General features: G+C 37.8%; 2 protein-coding genes across 5 annotated transcripts in view; one reads left to right on the forward strand and one right to left on the reverse strand.

Annotated features, from left to right (window-relative positions):
- Positions 1-6,277, forward strand: part of npas2 (neuronal PAS domain protein 2) — a 51,656-nt gene extending 45,379 nt beyond the window's left edge. For 2 of the 3 annotated variants that reach the window (XM_034684615.1, XM_034684616.1), the window contains exons 19-22: positions 1,162-1,346; positions 1,456-1,548; positions 1,622-1,856; positions 2,907-6,277. In XM_034684615.1, coding sequence (XP_034540506.1) covers positions 1,162-1,346; positions 1,456-1,548; positions 1,622-1,856; positions 2,907-3,125 — 732 coding nt within the window. In that variant the 3' untranslated portion in view covers positions 3,126-6,277. The remainder of the gene's footprint in view (positions 1-1,161; positions 1,347-1,455; positions 1,549-1,621; positions 1,857-2,906) is intronic. The other variant, XM_034684617.1, reaches the window with a different exon arrangement.
- A 1,227-nt stretch (positions 6,278-7,504) lies between these two features.
- Positions 7,505-14,643, reverse strand: radx (RPA1 related single stranded DNA binding protein). Of its 2 annotated transcripts, XM_034683188.1 has the most exons (15): positions 13,724-14,643; positions 13,401-13,543; positions 12,175-12,367; positions 11,031-11,139; positions 10,435-10,535; positions 10,213-10,332; positions 10,025-10,120; positions 9,751-9,918; positions 9,151-9,308; positions 8,933-9,069; positions 8,750-8,797; positions 8,568-8,665; positions 8,252-8,488; positions 7,978-8,160; positions 7,505-7,889 (listed from the first exon to the last, which is right to left on the reverse strand). In XM_034683188.1, the coding sequence occupies exons 1-15, from the start codon at positions 14,313-14,315 to the stop codon at positions 7,753-7,755; spliced, it is 2,520 nt and encodes an 839-aa protein (XP_034539079.1). In that variant the 5' UTR covers positions 14,316-14,643; the 3' UTR covers positions 7,505-7,752. The 2 variants fall into 2 exon arrangements, with proteins under 2 accessions (XP_034539079.1, XP_034539080.1); XM_034683189.1 differs by lacking the exon at positions 8,750-8,797.
- Between the last annotated feature and the right edge of the window lie 2,976 nt (positions 14,644-17,619).

The following is a 17,619-nucleotide window of genomic DNA, read 5'->3' on the forward strand; positions in this document are numbered from 1 at the left end:
GTTTGTTCATGTTGGCATTGTAGCTAAACAACAACAAAAAAACGGAGGACTAGATTATTAAGAAGATTAATGGTAATGGTGATAGAGTTTAAAGCTCCTGTGAGGAGTTTTTAGATGGTTGTGAAATGGGTTGGAATGAATATTGACGCCATTAAATTAGCCACAAACACAAAACCCACCATCAGAATAAAGTTTATTATTGTTATTATTATTATTATGATTATGAGGATTTTTGTTATTATTGTTATTATTATTATTATTAAACCCTTGAGAGCACTACAGTGGGAAGGGTGTAAGATGAAGCGAGTTCCGGCAAAGATTTTCAAAGAGTGATTCGTTTGATTGTTAAAACAGATTTTAGAACATTTTTTATGCTTGTCCAGGACAAAATCACAGACTGTATAAAATACGTAGTATCCGTGACGTCACCCATTTGTTTCTGAAGCGCTGTTTTGAGGCCAATCGTTGGCGGCAGCCATATTGCTGCTGTCCAGCGATTGTGACGTAAAGAGGCGGGCTTTGAGCCTCCTCGCCAACAGCTGCATGTTTCCACCTGTCAATAAAATCAGCTGTGCCTCTCATTGGAAGACTAGTCATCTCAATATCTTCAAAATTGCAGTGTTAGAAAAAAATAGCCATGGCAATTCAAACTCATAGCATTAGTTCTTGTTATGGCACATTCTTAATATACAGTTAGAGGCAGCCTGAACAGTCTGAGGGGTATACACCTCCCTTCACTTGCCTGCCTAGTTCCATTCAAGGGCACATTTGGGTAATTCAGTACTCAATATTATCAGTGTGTTCACAGAAGTAAAACCCTGACTTTACTTGAACAGTTTGTCACTTGTTGCTGCTCATTGAGTTTCCCTGGTCAGCCAGCATGCTACATATAAAAGGCATCATGATTAGTCTCTTTGTAGAATTTCTGTTCCTCTCATGTGGGGGGGAGTACATGAATATGCAATTTCAGGATCACAGGGCATATAGAGCTGAACATGTCATGCAGAGAGTATAGCCTAAATACACAGCACCATTACACCCTTAGTAATTCTGTGAAAAGTACACAGCTTCTGCCTCAGTAAATTGCACATATAGGAAGTATCATCATCTTGCATGTTCATTTTGTATACATGTTAGGTAACTTTGTGTTTTCTATTGTAGGTCCAACAAAGGATTTCTCGGAGTGGGCAATCACAGTCGGTGAGCGTCCCTGTCCAGACGAACACAAGCGTAACGATGCCCTTCTACAGCAACCCCATGATGTTCTCTCAGACCAACACCAGGTCTCTACAGGACGCAAACCAAAGACAGACGGACAGCGAGTTCAACCAAGATGGACAACTACGGTAAGTGTCTAGAGAACAAGAATCAAATCCTCCTCACATCACACTTAGAGTTTTTTCTTTTCACAGCACAGCTTGAGTTCCTTCAGTAACAGATGTTATTTTCTAGCAGCATGCTCCTCAACCAGCCGATGCAGACGCTGGTTCCCACTAGCAGTGTCACCTCGCAGCCTTCCCAGTGCAACATGGGTCTCTCCCAAACCATGTGAGCACAGTTTGAGTAGACTCCACACACAAAACTGTTCGTTAATGTGCTGTTATTTCATTTCGTGCCTAAGTTCCCCGATGTGTCCCCCCCGCAGATACACCCTGGAGCAGCAGATCATCACCCCGTCATTCTCCATGCAACAGGTCAATTGTAACGCCGTCCTCGTGCCCTCCCCGGTCTTCACTTCGCCCATAATGATCCCTCACAACAGCTTCATCTCAAACCAGTCCCAGTCGGCCTACCACACTCAGCAACAGGCTTCCCAGCACTCCCTGCAGCTACAGCAGCCCCAGCAGTTCTTTCAGGTATGACACACATAACAATGCAGCACTCATTTTGTGTAATGGCATCATTTTAACTTCTCTGAGTGAAGGATCATCACATCATGCTGTTCAGTACGACGACCTCAGGCTGTATATTTACCGATTTATGATAATTTTAAGGCATTGCACTGCATCTGAATCTTGAGTTACCACAGCAACAAGCTGCTCTGCCATTCCCACAGGCTGTTAACCAGGAGGTGTGTATTTTTGTAAAACACTCTAAAAGCTAGGTTTTCTAACCCAGCTTGTGTGTGATGTCGAATATAGTTTTCAATTCAATTTATTCAGCCTTTAAAAAGTTGGTTAAGAGTGTAAAGTAGTGTAATCGGAATCAGAAATACTTTATTTATCCGGGGGGGAAATTCAGTTGTTACAGAAAGAAAAATTCAAAATATTAATAGAAAGAAGGAATAAAATAAGATATAAATATGAATTAAATAATATAATATGGATTAATAATAAGTATGTACAGAAACGCAGAATAATTACAGTTCGCTATGTACAAAAGCACTGGAAATGAAGGAATTGTTTACAGGATGTTAAAGTGGCAGGGATTTTACACAGTGTATTGCACAGGGTACAGAATATAATGAGATATATAATACAATATAATGTAGTGTAATGTGATATGATATAGTGTTGTGTGATATAATATAATGTAATGTAGTGTCATGTGATATAATGTAATTATATAATATAATATAGTGTATTGGGATATAATAAAATATACTGTAATATAATATGCTGTTGTATAATGTACTGTAATATAATACAATATAATATAATAACAAAATAAATGTAATAACGCATTGAAAGATTCAAATGAATGACAGAAACCTACAGACATCACAGTGGATGTTTCTCTGAGTACTGCAGAGCATTTCGTTCCCCAGCGTTCTGAAGTCAGAGTTTAGTGTTTTATGAATCTGTCAGGGTTTAGATTAGCCAAAGTTCAGATTTCACGCTTCAAACAGAGAGAAGGAGCGTCTGCCAGCTTGTGAGATTACATTCATCCTCTCTTTTGATCCACAGATGGCTCAAGGACTGGTTCATGGTGGATCGACTCCAGCATTTTTACACACCGCTAACGTCCCACAGCAAGGCACTGTGGGATACATCCAGCAACAGCCGCAAACACAGCAAGTGCCGCAAGCACAACAGCAACAGGCACAACAGCAACAAAGGCAATACCAACATTCCCAAAACCAGACTGGCAGTGTTTCAGACTTCAGGAATATGCTGACTCGGTAGCGCTGTGGACTGTGAGAGCCTGGAGATCTCTCTCTGTTGTTTCTGTGTGGCGGCAGAGGTGGCAGCACGTTGAGGCATTTTGGAATCAAACTTGATGTCAAGTTCAGCAGTGGGAATGCTCAAGAGGGGAGTATAGCTTCTAGTGACCTTACTTTTTAATGTGAACCTGCCCATGCAGAAGAGGCCGAGGCTGAAAACCACGAGCAGAGGCTGCAGGACCCCGAGGACAGTGTGAGGGCCAGGCCTTCGTTCACCGGGCCCCAACACACTGAGACGTCAGTGGTCGGAGCTGCAGGATCGAGTGGATTATCAAAGCTCTCGAGAAGACGCTACTTTTCACCTAATGGAGAGATTTTAAGTGTCTGTTTGCACTTTAATACCGCCCCCTACCTAAAAGTACAATATTTATTTTTGCCCATAAAGTAACATTATGTTTTCTTCATAACGAATGGCAACAGTGAGATTATTTTTCAAACCTACAGTCTGAGACATCCCCAGTGACATCCAATCACCTGACTTTTTAGCTCCAGTGGAACTGGCTCCTCTCATGAAGGGATTTATGCACCTGAGAACTCAATCACATCCACGTTCATTTGAATCTGCAGCTTGCATTTTGTCACTGAATCAATGGTTTGTTTGTTTGTTGGTGTTCTTCATGGAAAGTCACTTGAGAGGGGCATGCATTGGTGAGATGACCACCACTTTTAAATTCAGATTAATTAAGAATTTAAAATGTCACATGCAACAGTGGGAAGCTGCGGGGAGGAGGTCATCTTTGGCAGTCGTTTGAAAAGGTCTATCTAGATTTTTAAAGCCTCAATCTGGGACTGAAGGAGCAAAGCTCTGAAGTCCTGCTTTCAGGTGCTCATGATGAGCTCTGTGTGAATCTTAAAGAGATGAACAGAGGGGCGAATATTTGTGCCTTTAACCGTGGTTTGTACACGGTGCGCAGTTTGATGGTTCTGTCTGATTACGGCTTTAAAAATCCAGCTCAGGTCCATTTGGAATACAAAGTTCTATTTTCATAGGTCATAATTTATTCTTTTCAGCCTCAGATTTAAACAAAAGACATCTAGATTTGTAATGAATTAATTACAAATATTTATTGGATGCTTTTTGCAACCTTTACATCAGTAACTTCTGTAATAACAGTAACAAGATTTGAACATTTGCAGTAACCCTTACTAAATCATTTCATGTTTATTTATTTTATGATAGATATATAAAAAGACAGATATATGGGATTAAGAGACTAGTTTTATATACAATAAAAATATTTTATCCCTTCACAAAGGCTTACTCATCTCAACTCACTTGGGTTCAAGGTTTAATGGGAGCACTTGTTTTTTCAAAGGTGCAGTTCACCACCACTGATGATAGTTTCAGCCTCACCAGAATACCAAAAGGTGATTCATAAGTGGAAAAAAGATTTCACTGCCTGAGTATTTCTCACCAGTGTTTTCTTTCTTTATCTGAAATGATCTGTTTGATTCTCTAAGCAGTCATGACCAAGTGACAAGCTCACTGCTCCCCACTATGAATGTCATCTCATTGTAAAGGGAGATAAAAGTGCAAATTATATTTTTGATTCCCCACTACTTTAGTTTGAAAAAACATTCAGCTGTTTAGCTAAAGAGAAGTTAATATTTAAAATGTTAAACTCTCCCATTTTGAGTTGTTACAATCTTTTATTTCTCCCTGATGAAACTATTTAATGACAATCTTTAAACTCCATCACATTGTTTTGAAGAGGTGCTGCTGTAAGTTGGCTTGGTGAAGCAAAGGTTGCTGGGAAATGTAAATGTAATCAGCTCCTGCCTCTACACTCTTGTTTAAAAGTGATGATAAAAACAAGCAGACGGTAACACGTCACAGCTGTACTGGTGCATCTTTGAACAGTGTTGTCGGCACTATGATGAGGCCTGACTGTTGCAGTGTATTGTGGGAGTTTAATGGTATCCAGGAGGAAAAGCACTTTTAAGAAACACTATATGAATACACACAAACATCCCTCCTTTCTTAATGACAATCAGACAACTTGTGACTGTCTAGAAACTGTGCCAGAGACGGACTCTATAATCTCTTATTTGATGTTGAGGTTGTTTCCCCAGATAGCTGAGCAAGAGAAACTGTTTCTTGAAACTGTCACTGTGGAACTCGTGCTACATTTTATAAAAAAAAAAAAAGCCACGTCAGCTGTTCACGGACACATCAGCTCCGTCACAGCCCCCTCTTTGAGACTGGTGCTGCTCACGGTGGACGATGAAACCCTTGCTTTCAGAAAAAAACTTTCAACATGAACGTTCAGTGCCGTTTTACACTTTCCTATGTGCAATGTCGATTTGAAAAAGAAGAATGTTAATTTATACAGTTTTAAATGTTTCAGAACAGATGTACGATGTATATAGAGGTGTATAATAAGCCATTGTACCATGTAAATTATATGGAAGTATTTTTTTAAATGAAAATGTCCTAACATTCCTTCAGACGTTGATATCAGCAGTATCTTTTTCTAGGGTACAACCAGTGATTTCAAAGATTTCACAGGACTTTGTCTGCATTTCTGAAACATGCTAAACACGGGAACTCTGTTGTGAAAGACTCATACATTCACCTTGATCATGAAAAAAAAAGATTAAATGAAGAATTTTAATCCTTATGTCCTTGTCGAGCAGAATTTCAGATGCATAAAAGCTCAAATGTGGGTGTGGTCGCTGCTAGATGAGTCCAGTCTGTTCTTTTTTCAGTTTGATGGGTTGTAGGTTTTAATAAAAAGTGCAATTGTACATCATCATCACTATATATATATATATATTTTTAGACAGCTGAAGGAAAAGTCAGTTTCCTTTCATGTATTCCTCCACATCTACGCTCTGTATAGCAGCAGTGAAGTCGGATCAGTTCAGCCAGCAACTCAGAGGTGCCATAGATGACTATATTTTTTACTGTTATTCATGACTTTATAGAAGAAATCAGAATGATTCATCAAACCTCTCAGTTAGTTGCAGTAAAGCTTTCCATTAAGAATTATTTTCATCAAAACTCGCATTAGATCTGTCCATGTTTGTCTACACAACCTGCTATCACTCTGTTATTTTGCCTTGAAAAGGTGGTTGAGGGAGATTCTGCTTATTAAACTCTTGTTGAGCTTGTTTGTGCATTGTGTTCTAGTTGTGCGTGAGGTCCTAAATTATTTAGTTTTGGACAAATCCCCTCGTTCTCCGCCAGATGTTTGGATGTAACATGGTTTCTTTTATGTGTGTATTCTTGTAAATAATCCACCTGCTCAGTCGGTACTGTTTTTCTTTGTAGTTGCTGCAACTCTTCCTTTCTCCTTCTCTTCATCTTTCAGAAAGCTTTTTTTATTTACGGGGTTTTTCATTGAGTGTCACTGTTTTTTTGAAGGCATGTGATTTGATTCACATCTAACTTGTATTTTTCTGAGTTGTAAAAAAAATATTGACTGACACCTTAACTGTGAGCGTGCGCAGTCAGATCAATGCTTTCTGTGTGAGACTTACCAGGATCTGAACAAAAACAAACCTGGTGCACAGCCATTTCTGCAGTTTCAGTGCAGAAACACACATTGAATATATTGTAAAATAGAATGTAAAAAAGTTTAGACTCTATAGTTGTTTATTTTATATGTCTAATAGATTACATATGTATGTTACATGATTTTAAAATTAAAGTAATTTTGTAACAGATAATGAAGTGTCTTATTAGAGGAGGTGAGGCTTTTTTTTGCGTTGGAGTTGGTGTTGCACAGTCACTTGTATGGCTTGTTTTCTTTCTGTATTTACCATCAAAATAAGCTTTAAAAATATCTTTAATATTGTTTTAAAAGAAATTAACAAATTAAGTTTACATTCTAAAATATCTTGATATTAATTATGTTATATTGAATTATTTATAAATCAACCTGGATATTGTGAAATATTTGAAAATAAATATTTTTAAACATATGTATTGTTATTCTGAGCAAACTGTTTACACAGGACGTATTTATGTGCCAGACTGTTTTTAAATGTCGTTTTTCATGCGAAAAAACCCCAAAGTATTTGTGTGAAGATGCTGAAGAAATAACTTTAAACCACATATGATGGTGTCTCAAAGGCCAGATTCAGTTTGAGACTTTACTTTGTGTTACTCACTGAACACTAGGTGGAGCCACTGATTCACTGTCACACCTCAGATCTTCACTCATTCATCTAAAAACATCAACATTAATGCTGGAGTTAATGAGAGTGACAATTTCCTGATGAGACAAGATAATACTTGTAATGGAGTGCTCAATAGACACCTGATCTAAGCACAGAGTAGCATCTGTCCCTCACAGAACACACACTTTAATTTGGCTAGAAATAACAACAGAGAAGTTGAATGTTTGTCTGTATTTAATGAATATTAAAAATTTTCCTCTTCTCAAAATATGAGCACATAATCTGGAGCATTGTGTAACATTTACTGTACATGGTAAAAAAGATCATCAGGATATTTACAAGTACAAAGGTTTAGTTGATAAAGTCATCAGCTGTTCTGTCCTCTTTAAGAAATAACTTCCTACATGATTAGTGAATGCTGATTATAGTCATAACAGGAGAACTCCAATGCTCTCCTGTGCATCCTAGTCAAGACAAACCTCTGTCACTCTGTACACCCTGCTGATAAAGACCTCCACCTGATCTCCACCCAGGTGACAGAGGTCCAAAATACACACAACATGCGTGTCCTCCAGTTCATGGGAAGTCACCAGAACCTCCTCTGCAACACAAAAACATTCACATCGTCAACAAACACAGTGTTATGTACTAAATGATAAAACCGTTTGAGACGCCTGCTCGGTTTCTACCTGGATCCGGATGTGTCACTTCACTGTGGTTTGCAGAGTCAATGAGAGGACAGAGGAAGCCCGACAACAGGCAGGACAGCATCGTGTTTCCATGTGGATCCTGAGGGAGGCCGACAGCCCGAGGCTCCTCTGAGCTCACAACAGGAAAAAACGCAGCATCAACGGCGATCTGCTTGTTTATGCCTGCAGAAAAATATTTTGGGAACAAGATTTTACTTTAAATTAGTTTAAGCTTACTAAATAAAGTTAAATAAAGATTACTATAAAACTCTACCTAAAATAGTAACTTGGTAGTATCCTGAACAAGCCACAGTTGGGATGGGGTCAGTGTTGTTCTCTGGTGTCCACCGTGTGGGCTGAAGGTTACTCTGCTGCAGGAGGACATCCTTATCGTCAAACGTGAACCTTCGAGAGAGGCTGTCCTGGTACAGACCGCCTTGACATAAATATTCACACACTTCTTGACGTTGTTTCGGCCACCTGCTGCTTTCCCAAGGTAACACGTCCGAATCTGGTGATGGAAACAAACACATCAGTGAGTCAGTATATATCAGGTGCATTGAACTAAAGCTGTGGCTGCAGTTATGTACCTTGATCTTTACTTTGCAGATCCTGAACCTCAGGATCAGAGTTACTTTCTTCTTCCAGCTCTTGTGGTTCTTCCTCTGTGTCTTTACTGTGAGCTCTCCTGAAACATCAAACAAACATCATTCTAAAAGTATTTCTGCTTTGTTTTTGTACTGATGAACACTTTAAGGTGAATCCTCAGTACCTTTTTTCTGGCATGCAGCCATTGTTCAAGGAGGATTGTGTGACTTCCCTAGAAATCATGTTGATATATATCTTATGAATCAAGGGCTGGCTTTAGACAGTAATGTGCTCTTACCAGCCATGAAAGCAAACTTGATACCATAGAAAGTTCAAAATTTAATAATAGTCAGAAGTGGCATCATACCTTGTCCTCTTTCTCCTTTTTCTTTCTGGTGAGGTTTTCTCGGCAGAGGGAGTCAAATTTCCCCCCAAAGTCTGCTCAGCTGCGGAGGAGTGACTGAGTGTGGCTTGCTCACACACATCAATAGAAACAGCCGGCACCTGCAGGAAACAAGTTGAATCAATCAACAGCTACAGATATTCACCCATATTGGAAAGATGCCTTTTAACACTGTCTTTCACCTCATTTTCATCTGCTCCTTTAGACTCCGGGGATTTGGGGTGTTTCATGTAGCGCACTGCCGTGATCTGTCCTTGAATTGCAAGTTTCTTGTGTTCTCTGTACTGCAGGGTCTCCAACTCCTTCTTTAAGTCGGCCAAAGCAACCAGAGGAGCTTGAGCTGAAGACGGAGCACAGATTTTAAAATACACCGACAGTTAAACCAAATCATTTTTACTGTTTATCTTGAATCTAAGATACAGGCTATGCTGGTCTACTGTACTCTACTTTCAGGCTAATTGTTGTCGTTACAGTGCCTGCTTGTTTAGTTTGAAAGAATAGCTTCTGTATTCACATACAGACAGAGGAGGATTTATCTGGACTGTACAGTACAAATCTGCAGGCGAAAATTGACCCAGATTTGATTTGATTTGATTCGTGCCTCCTACAAGAGAACACAGTGAATCTCATTTTGCTTCAGTACTACAGAGGAGTTCATCACTTCATGACAAAAGCTGAGGCCAATCAGTGCTTTCTGAAATTAATCTGTGCTACATGCAGGGAAAAAAACAAACAAATATGAGATTATGTCCTTGAAACAAAAACGAGTGATTCCCTCTCACCTGAGGTGTCTGTCACTGACTGGGTATATTTCTGTGGGGGATGAGGGTAGCAGTAATGACCACCAGCAGTCGTCTTATGGAGAATAACATTGTCCTTCAGAGTTTTGGTCCATGCGATGAAGCTTTTCACTTTGGGGTCACTCACATACGGCTGACCTTTGTGGTAGCCTGTGGTGAAGACAGAGTGTTTACAGTTCAGTTTCACCTGCAGTGGCTGATACCATCACCTCATACATGTATTATATAATATACTATTAGTTACAGATAAGCTAACCTGTGATGAACGTCTCTGTCTCACAACTGCTGGTGAGGTACAGCAAAGAGCCCTCCACTTGATACACTCTCATCTGAGTGCACACCAGGTATGTCACTGAGGATAAGATGAGGATCAAATAATAGAAGGAGGAATGCTTTCAGGAGTGGCACATATCTGTCAAATAGATGCCGATACGGTTGACTTACTCGGGCATATTCGACTGAAAATGTCTGGTTGAGAAGAGGAAAAAATCTCAAGGATGAAAGGTTGCTCAGATGTTCCATCAACTCCATGAATCCAGCGATAGGTCCAGTATTTTTCTGGACCTTAGAGGTGAACAAAGTCAATCTTCAAACACTAAATAAAAAAAATCACCACCTTATATTCACATTTTCCTTTCCTCATAGTTAAAACATTACATTTCTTACCCTGACTGTTTTTACTCTTCACTCTTTCGACACGACCAACAAATGTTACTAGGCAAATGACATCACATGATGAATTGTTGGACAGATTTTCCAGCTCTGACCTGTAAGATACATGTTGACAATAATAAATCATGAATTCATGACACTCAAGGTCACCTTACAACATTTAAAATACAAACCCACAATAAGCAGCAAAGTAACAGTCATTAACCACAAGTACAAAAAGTAGAACACACTCTAAGACACACGGATCAGCATTATAAAATGGGATGCAAATGATGCAGTTAGTATGATGCGAGTAGGCAAATTCAAAAAGTTGTTAGTTTTGGGAGCAGCTTCGACTTCTTTTACTAAGTCCATTAAGCAAATGTGAAGTGGAAGTGAGTCACAAAAAAATATTTAACGTGAAGTAGTTTTCTGAACAAAGCTTAAAACATTATTGCTTAGTGTGCAGTAAATGTAACATAATTTAATTTTATGTAAAAAAAAAAACTTTGTTTTTGTGTTATTAACAATCAAAACAATACAAATTCAAATGCATGCACACCTTAAGTACTTGATAATAAGATTTAACGACACCCTGCACATGTCTGTACCTGGTGATGAACTGATTGGAAACCTCAGGCAGTCCCCACTGAGGCAGTACGCTCTTTGGTGAGATCACAGTAACGACTGAAGACGGGTTTCGAGGGTTCAGGCAGATTTCTAAGAAAGGTTCACAAGAAGACATGTTACATTATATTAGGGTTGCAAAGTTCCGGGAATTTTCAAAGTTGGAAACTTTCCATGGGATTTAAGGGAAATTTATGGGAATAAACCAGGAATTTACTAAATTGAAGGTTGGCTCTTAATATGGAACTTAAATGTAGTTGGGGAAAATATATTTTAGCATAATTCTGAGTAAAACAACCAGATTTCATGCGAGTACAGCTGAATATAAGCTATTCCTCCATCACATGCACATAGCACACTGCTTACGGCAGGGCTATTGAGACCACGCTCCCTACATGCACTCCTCCATCACATGCACAGATGATTTCTAGACCCCTGCAGAGGCTAGGCTTGAGAAGCTTGAGGGAAGATGCTGAACGGGACTTTGTTGGGATTGTATTTTTGTTAATTTTTGAATGGGTTGGGTCGGGGGACGAGTAATATTTAACTCAACATTCATGTTTTTGTTCTTCAATGAAATAATTGATTGTTCAATAAAATATTTAACACTTGATAAAGTTCTACTTACAAATAAATCTGTTTCAATTGTATTATGTTGGATGGATGTCTGCTTAGAACAAAACAAATATTTATGCTTGGATATGATACCTTTCTATTACCCTCAATTCCCAGTTAATTCCAATAAATTCCCATAATTTCTAATTTTGAATATTCCCAAAATTCCCCAGCTTAACTTCCCATGGAAATTTACCGGAAATTTTCCACCCCTTTGCAACTCTACATTATATAGAGTTTGAAATATAGTTACTGTATACACTCCATGTTACTTCAATCTTTGAGTAAAAGGTTTTAATTGCAAGTTACACAATATCAACATATTTTAACATCTGGAAACAAAAAGTGGGGCCAGTTCTTTGACAAATTAACTACATATCAGATGTCTGGGTAGAAAATGATGGTGCAAAGCCACTTATAATAATGTGGTGTAACCAATAAATACCTTTGCACAAAAAACTTTGATTACAATCTTCAAAATGCAAGACTGAGATCACTGACATCTTTACATACCAACAGCGTTAAAGGCCTTCATTCTATGATGATCCATTTGTGGGTGTGATCGCTTTGAATAGCTCGGCTTTAAGGAGTAATTCTGTAGATACAACACCGTGCCTACATTCAGTCTCTGGTAAAACTCAGGACAGAGTTCGTTCCAAAGCACAAGAGACATGATCCCACTCTGGTCGGCAACTTCAAAGTAAGCCTGAGGATATCAAAGCATGAGGTGAAAATCAAGTGGACTGGAGTATGAGGTGATAAAGTTGTAAAAAATACAAAACTGAGATCCTATGGGGCGCAGTTTGTAAAGTTGTGCACAGCAAAAATAACAGCAACAATTCTCCATATATAGCTCCAAAACGTCATAAAAATGTAGAGTGCATATTTAAAAGTCACTTTTTTTAAACACATTTAGAGGAATATTTGTGATCTTCTTCACATTTAATTTTCTTTTTAAAAATATATTAAGTTAAAATCATTATTAAATACAAATGCTAAATATAAATGTTAAATATAAATCTTAATGTTCAATGATAAATCTAAACGATAAATATAAATATAAATGTTAAATACAAATATAAATATTAAATATAAATATAAATGTTAAATATAAATATAAATGTTAAATACAAATCTAAATGTTAAATACAAATATAAATCTTAGATATAAATCTAAATTGTTAATGTTAAATCTAAATGCAAAATGTTGCTCTGGGATCCTAAATATTTAGCTGATAAGCAGCAGTGTGAATTTGCATATCAGCTAAATATTTAGGATTGCAGAGTAACATTTAACATTTATATCTAACATTTATATTGATGTTTAACATTTCTATTTAATATTTATATCTATATTTAACATTTATATTTAACATTTATACTTAACATTTAGATTGACATTTAACATTTATATTTATATTTAAGATTTATATTTAACATATAGATTTATCGTTGAACATTTCAATTTAGGTTTAACGATTAGATTTATATTTAACATTTAGATATATATTTAGCATTTGGATTTAACAAAATTTTAACTTTAATATTTTTCACAACAAAATTAAATGTGAAGAAGGTCATAAATATTCCTCTAAATGTGATTAAAAAAAAAGTGACTTTTAAAAATTCAATTCATTTTTATGACGTGTGGAGAATTGTTGCTGTTATTTTCAGTGTGCACAACTTTACAAACGGCGCCCCATAAGATCCAAGCTCCAAATTATTTTAGAAGTTCTCACCTGGTAAGGGTAATCAATCCTGAGCCCGAACTTCCCATAATAGCGTAATCTGGATTTGTGTATTATCTTCACTAGAAGAGGAAGAGGTTTCCAGTTGTTTCTAAAGGATGATTCCAGACTACTGAGAGGAGTAATCCTGGACACTGTTGAAAAAGAGACATTGTGAACAACAGAAGTACATGCATGCAAATAAATAAATACATGATGACACATTTTTCTTGCCAAAATATTGGTTGAAATAGCTACCTTGAAAATGGTACACACAATCAAGTTCTGTAAATAGATTATAGTGAGTGACGGAGGGATTATCAAAGGTGTCTTACCATCCAGCACTGTGTCGGATGAGGGTGAATCTGGGGTCCAGATGTCTCCTTCTGGGTCGTCATTGTTCCACAGAGGCAGGTAATGTTTGCGGCTCACATTCAGAGGAACATCACTTTGCAATTCCATGCTCCTCTCCATGCCATGTTTGACCAGCATGGGAATTGAACTGACATCCTTTATTGTGGACAAAACAGCAGACCTATCCATGCCACAGTTGAGCTTTTCAATACAGATGTACCCATGTCCCAGTCTCCTCTCATTGTAAACAAAGGAGCACTGTGTGATGCTGATGTCAGCCCCAGTCTTCAGAGTGTTTGTTTGCACCAGGTGGTTCAAACTGTGATGAAGAAAACACTTGGCTCGCCACACACCGTCAGTGACCGTCACATCATAGCTGAAGCTGTCAGACTGCTGCTCCTCAGTTTGTTCAGATAAATACTTTTGTAGAGAAAGGACAGCGACAGGTGCAGCCTCCTCACTCTGTAGCTTCAGACACTTTGTGGAGGATGACAGCTCCAAGGTCCTCTGGAGGAAAGACACCTTAGAGACAGCAGTCACCACCGAAGAAGAGGAAGAAGAGTCATCCTCCATTGTGGTGAATCCAAACGGGTTTGATGCAGCTGTCACCAAAATATAGCATGTTAGCTTGTTTGCTAGCTAACGTTAACTCACGCCTAGCTGCATAACTTCGTATTTAAGCGCACGCGAGTGACCAGGTGTGGTCTGGAAATTCGATTTAAAATTGTACAACTATTTTACAACAACTATTTTACAGGATAAAACTGATATTTTAGGGTGTTTTGATAAAATAATACGTTGGTATGACAAAACAACGTTTCAAACAGCGCGGGTGCTGTTTGATTACGTCATCACGCTGCTCCTGACGCGCTGTACGGAAGCCGGGAGTGATCCGTAACTGCAAAGCGTTCGCAAAAAGAAAGAAACAGCGACAACGTGAATCCTTTATTAGCAGGTATGAGGCAACCAAGTAAAATTATTGACATGTTTCTGAAACTATTCGGCCTTAGAGCCAATATTCAAAGAAAAGTGTTATTTTCAAATTCCGCGCCATCTTGCAGAGTAGGATGGCGTCATAATAAACGCGACGGTAGGATTGTAGACAGACAAAACTTTCAATTTCAATTAATTCAATGGATATTTGCAGAGAGTATTGATCAAACAGGTATGACAGTGTTATGGTTTAGTGTTCATCAGTGACAGCCTGGGGGAAGAAACTGTTCTTATGGTGTGTTGTTTTGGCGCACAGTGATCTGTAGCGCCTGCCGGAGGGGAAGAGTTTGAAGAATTTGTGTCCAGGGTGTGAGGGGTCAGCGGTGATGCTACCTGCCCGTTTCCTGGCCCGGGACTGGTACAAGTCCTGGATAGGGGGCATACATTATTATTATGAATCAAGTATCTGAAATTTTCAGAATTTTTCCCAAGATCAATAAAAAAAGCATTTAAAATATAGAAACGTCCAACTCTTATCTAGCCTATGGTTTACTCAATTAAGTGTAGTTGGAGCCTATGAAGAGCTTACATACAGGATGATAAACCAGCTAGACCTATACAGGGCCAAATGGGGAAAATACAATTTGAATTTACATTAAAAAAAAGACAACCTCAAAAGATATAAAACTTGGAAGAATTAAACATTCTGTCAAAGATCTAGTTTCATTGCGACTCTTTTGATATTAAATTATAGTCTTAATTAGTTTTAAATTTAATCCCACAGCTTTCATTTTACTAAAACATTGGTATAGTTCACTGTTATGAGTATCAGTTGTCATGGGGCTCTAGTTTCTTTCAAGTGAAGCAACATTTAGGCTATCATTGTGTTCAATTACACAGACCAGAGTTCAAGCAGGCCACATGCTCACTACAGGCATGTTTAGTATTACATGCTGTGTTTTAACATTCATTAAAGCTTCAGTCTTTTAGCATATACATAAGATGAGGTGTGTGTGTTTGTGTCAGGAGAGGGTGTGAAGGGTTTCAGTCAGACTTTCCACTGCACAAGAATCAAGACTATCTCCAGCAGCTCAATCAGGACCTCTACTGTCCAGATTAAGTAATTGCAAGACAAACTCATACAAAAATGCAAGGTAACTTAGTTTACAGAATATGTGATCCAAAATTAATCAGTATGATTCGGATACTTTTGTATGCCTCTCTTAAGATGCTTCCCCTTATTCTTTTTAGATCATGTTTTCCAGCTGAGGAATACATGATATGATTGAATATTATGCACCTTGGCTTTTTTGGAGTTAAGGGAAGACACTTTCTCACATTAACATTATGATAAATATAATTTAGCAAAACACTAACACCTCTCTACTTTTTTGCCGTGCATGTAATTGTTCAAGTCGTAATGCTTCTGAGGGAAGTGAGATTTACAGTTGAGAACACTGCTGACCTCTTCAAGAATCACTGCTTTAACTTCCTGCAAAATGAGTCATCCTGGAGTTCCCTTGTCCCACACTGAAGCAACAATTACGTTTCCCTGCCACGGCTTCTACAAACCTCTCGAGGTTAGGTCTTAAGTAATGTTTTCTTCATGGTGTTTATTTTATTTTATGTTGTGTTGCTACAGTTACAGTATCTAAGTGCTCAGTTGCCACTGCAGGCTATATTGGTTACAATGAACTCACATTTAAAGCATAGACCTCCTGAATCTGGTTTATTTTCACAGTTTACATTTTTTTAGATTAAGTAAAATATCTGCAATTTTTTGTGGTGGTTCTTAAAGTTTTCCATCTATTTAGAGTAAAATATACAATGAAATGAAGGGTGTCTGACTTATTTTGACAGTTGATCCCACATTTCTGTTTTTCACTCCATGTTTTTTTTTTTTTACTTTGATTTACCAGTAGTATACAAAAATCTATTGTAAAGGTTTACCATCAGAAGCTGCTGATACTTATAAAGATGCTCAATGCATTTCCATTGCATTCAGCACCAAACAGGGGTTCCTTCTGTAAAAGCAGTTTCCTGAATGAGTTTGAACAGAATCTCAAGGAGCCTTTGGACAGTGCTCAGAGTATTGGCATGCTTTAACAGCACTGTAGACCTTCTACTGATAAGGAATTGCTCTGCTCTATCTATACCTCTTGGCGCTGTAGATACTGTAAATCATGCAATCCTAATGTACGATGAATAACTTAATTCTTTAGTTTGGGGGACACTTTAGAAGCACACATCTTTAAAGTATTATTATGGTTTTCTTTGTATTATATTGGATTTACTGCAAGCTAAATATTTTTATATTTTCAGATATGTATCTTTAAAATTTAAAATTACAATACAATATTTTGGTTTCTGTGTAACGAGTAGAGAAAATTCAGTGTTTCACTTTCTTAACTGATAGAAATTGAACTTTTTCAAAAATACTTTATATTTTTTGAATGCAGTGCATAAAGGGTACACGGTACAGCTTTTTTTTATTTCAAGAAAAACAATTAAGAAGAAAACAAAACCAAGGACACTAGACTAAATTATCACTGTTCTTCAGGCCTATGTTTGTGAGCCAATGGGAGGAAAGATCTAGAGCTTTCTTTTATTTGATCTGTAGTGGCCATTTGTCATAAAAAACTCAAAGAAAAATCTAAATATCAAACTCAAACTTTAACTAAACTTAATCAAAGGGTCACTGATGCACTGTGGTGATGTGATGTACGCAGGCAAAAGAAATCCAATGTCCATGCAAGAGTTCAGCGGTTTCCAATGGTTTATTTTGATGGCAAGCAAGCAAACAAAAAGAACAAAAAAAATCACAGCTCCTGCTGCCTTTCTTGCGCTGGTAAAAACCATAGGCCCACTCAGGTGCATGCTGGCCTTCTGCCACCTACCCGCCTAAATAACCTTTGGTGCCCACAGTTCCTAATTACCAAACAAA

The sequence above is a fragment of the Notolabrus celidotus genome, chromosome 5, assembly GCF_009762535.1.
Source record: "Notolabrus celidotus isolate fNotCel1 chromosome 5, fNotCel1.pri, whole genome shotgun sequence".
In the NCBI taxonomy this organism is placed as follows: domain Eukaryota; kingdom Metazoa; phylum Chordata; class Actinopteri; order Labriformes; family Labridae; genus Notolabrus; species Notolabrus celidotus.

What these genes read in the sequence shown, in the direction of transcription:
- radx (XM_034683188.1), bottom strand. Translation starts at nt 14,315, where the DNA reads ATGGAGGATGACTCTTCTTCCTCTTCTTCGGTGGTGACTGCTGTCTCT. An exon ending in GAAGGCCTTTAACGCTGTTG is followed by an intron (nt 11,140 to 12,174) that starts GTATGTAAAGAT and finishes AACCTTTCTTAG; the next exon opens with AAATCTGCCTGAACCCTCGA. An exon ending in GTCAGTGACAGACACCTCAG is followed by an intron (nt 9,309 to 9,750) that starts GTGAGAGGGAAT and finishes CTCCGTCTTCAG; the next exon opens with CTCAAGCTCCTCTGGTTGCT.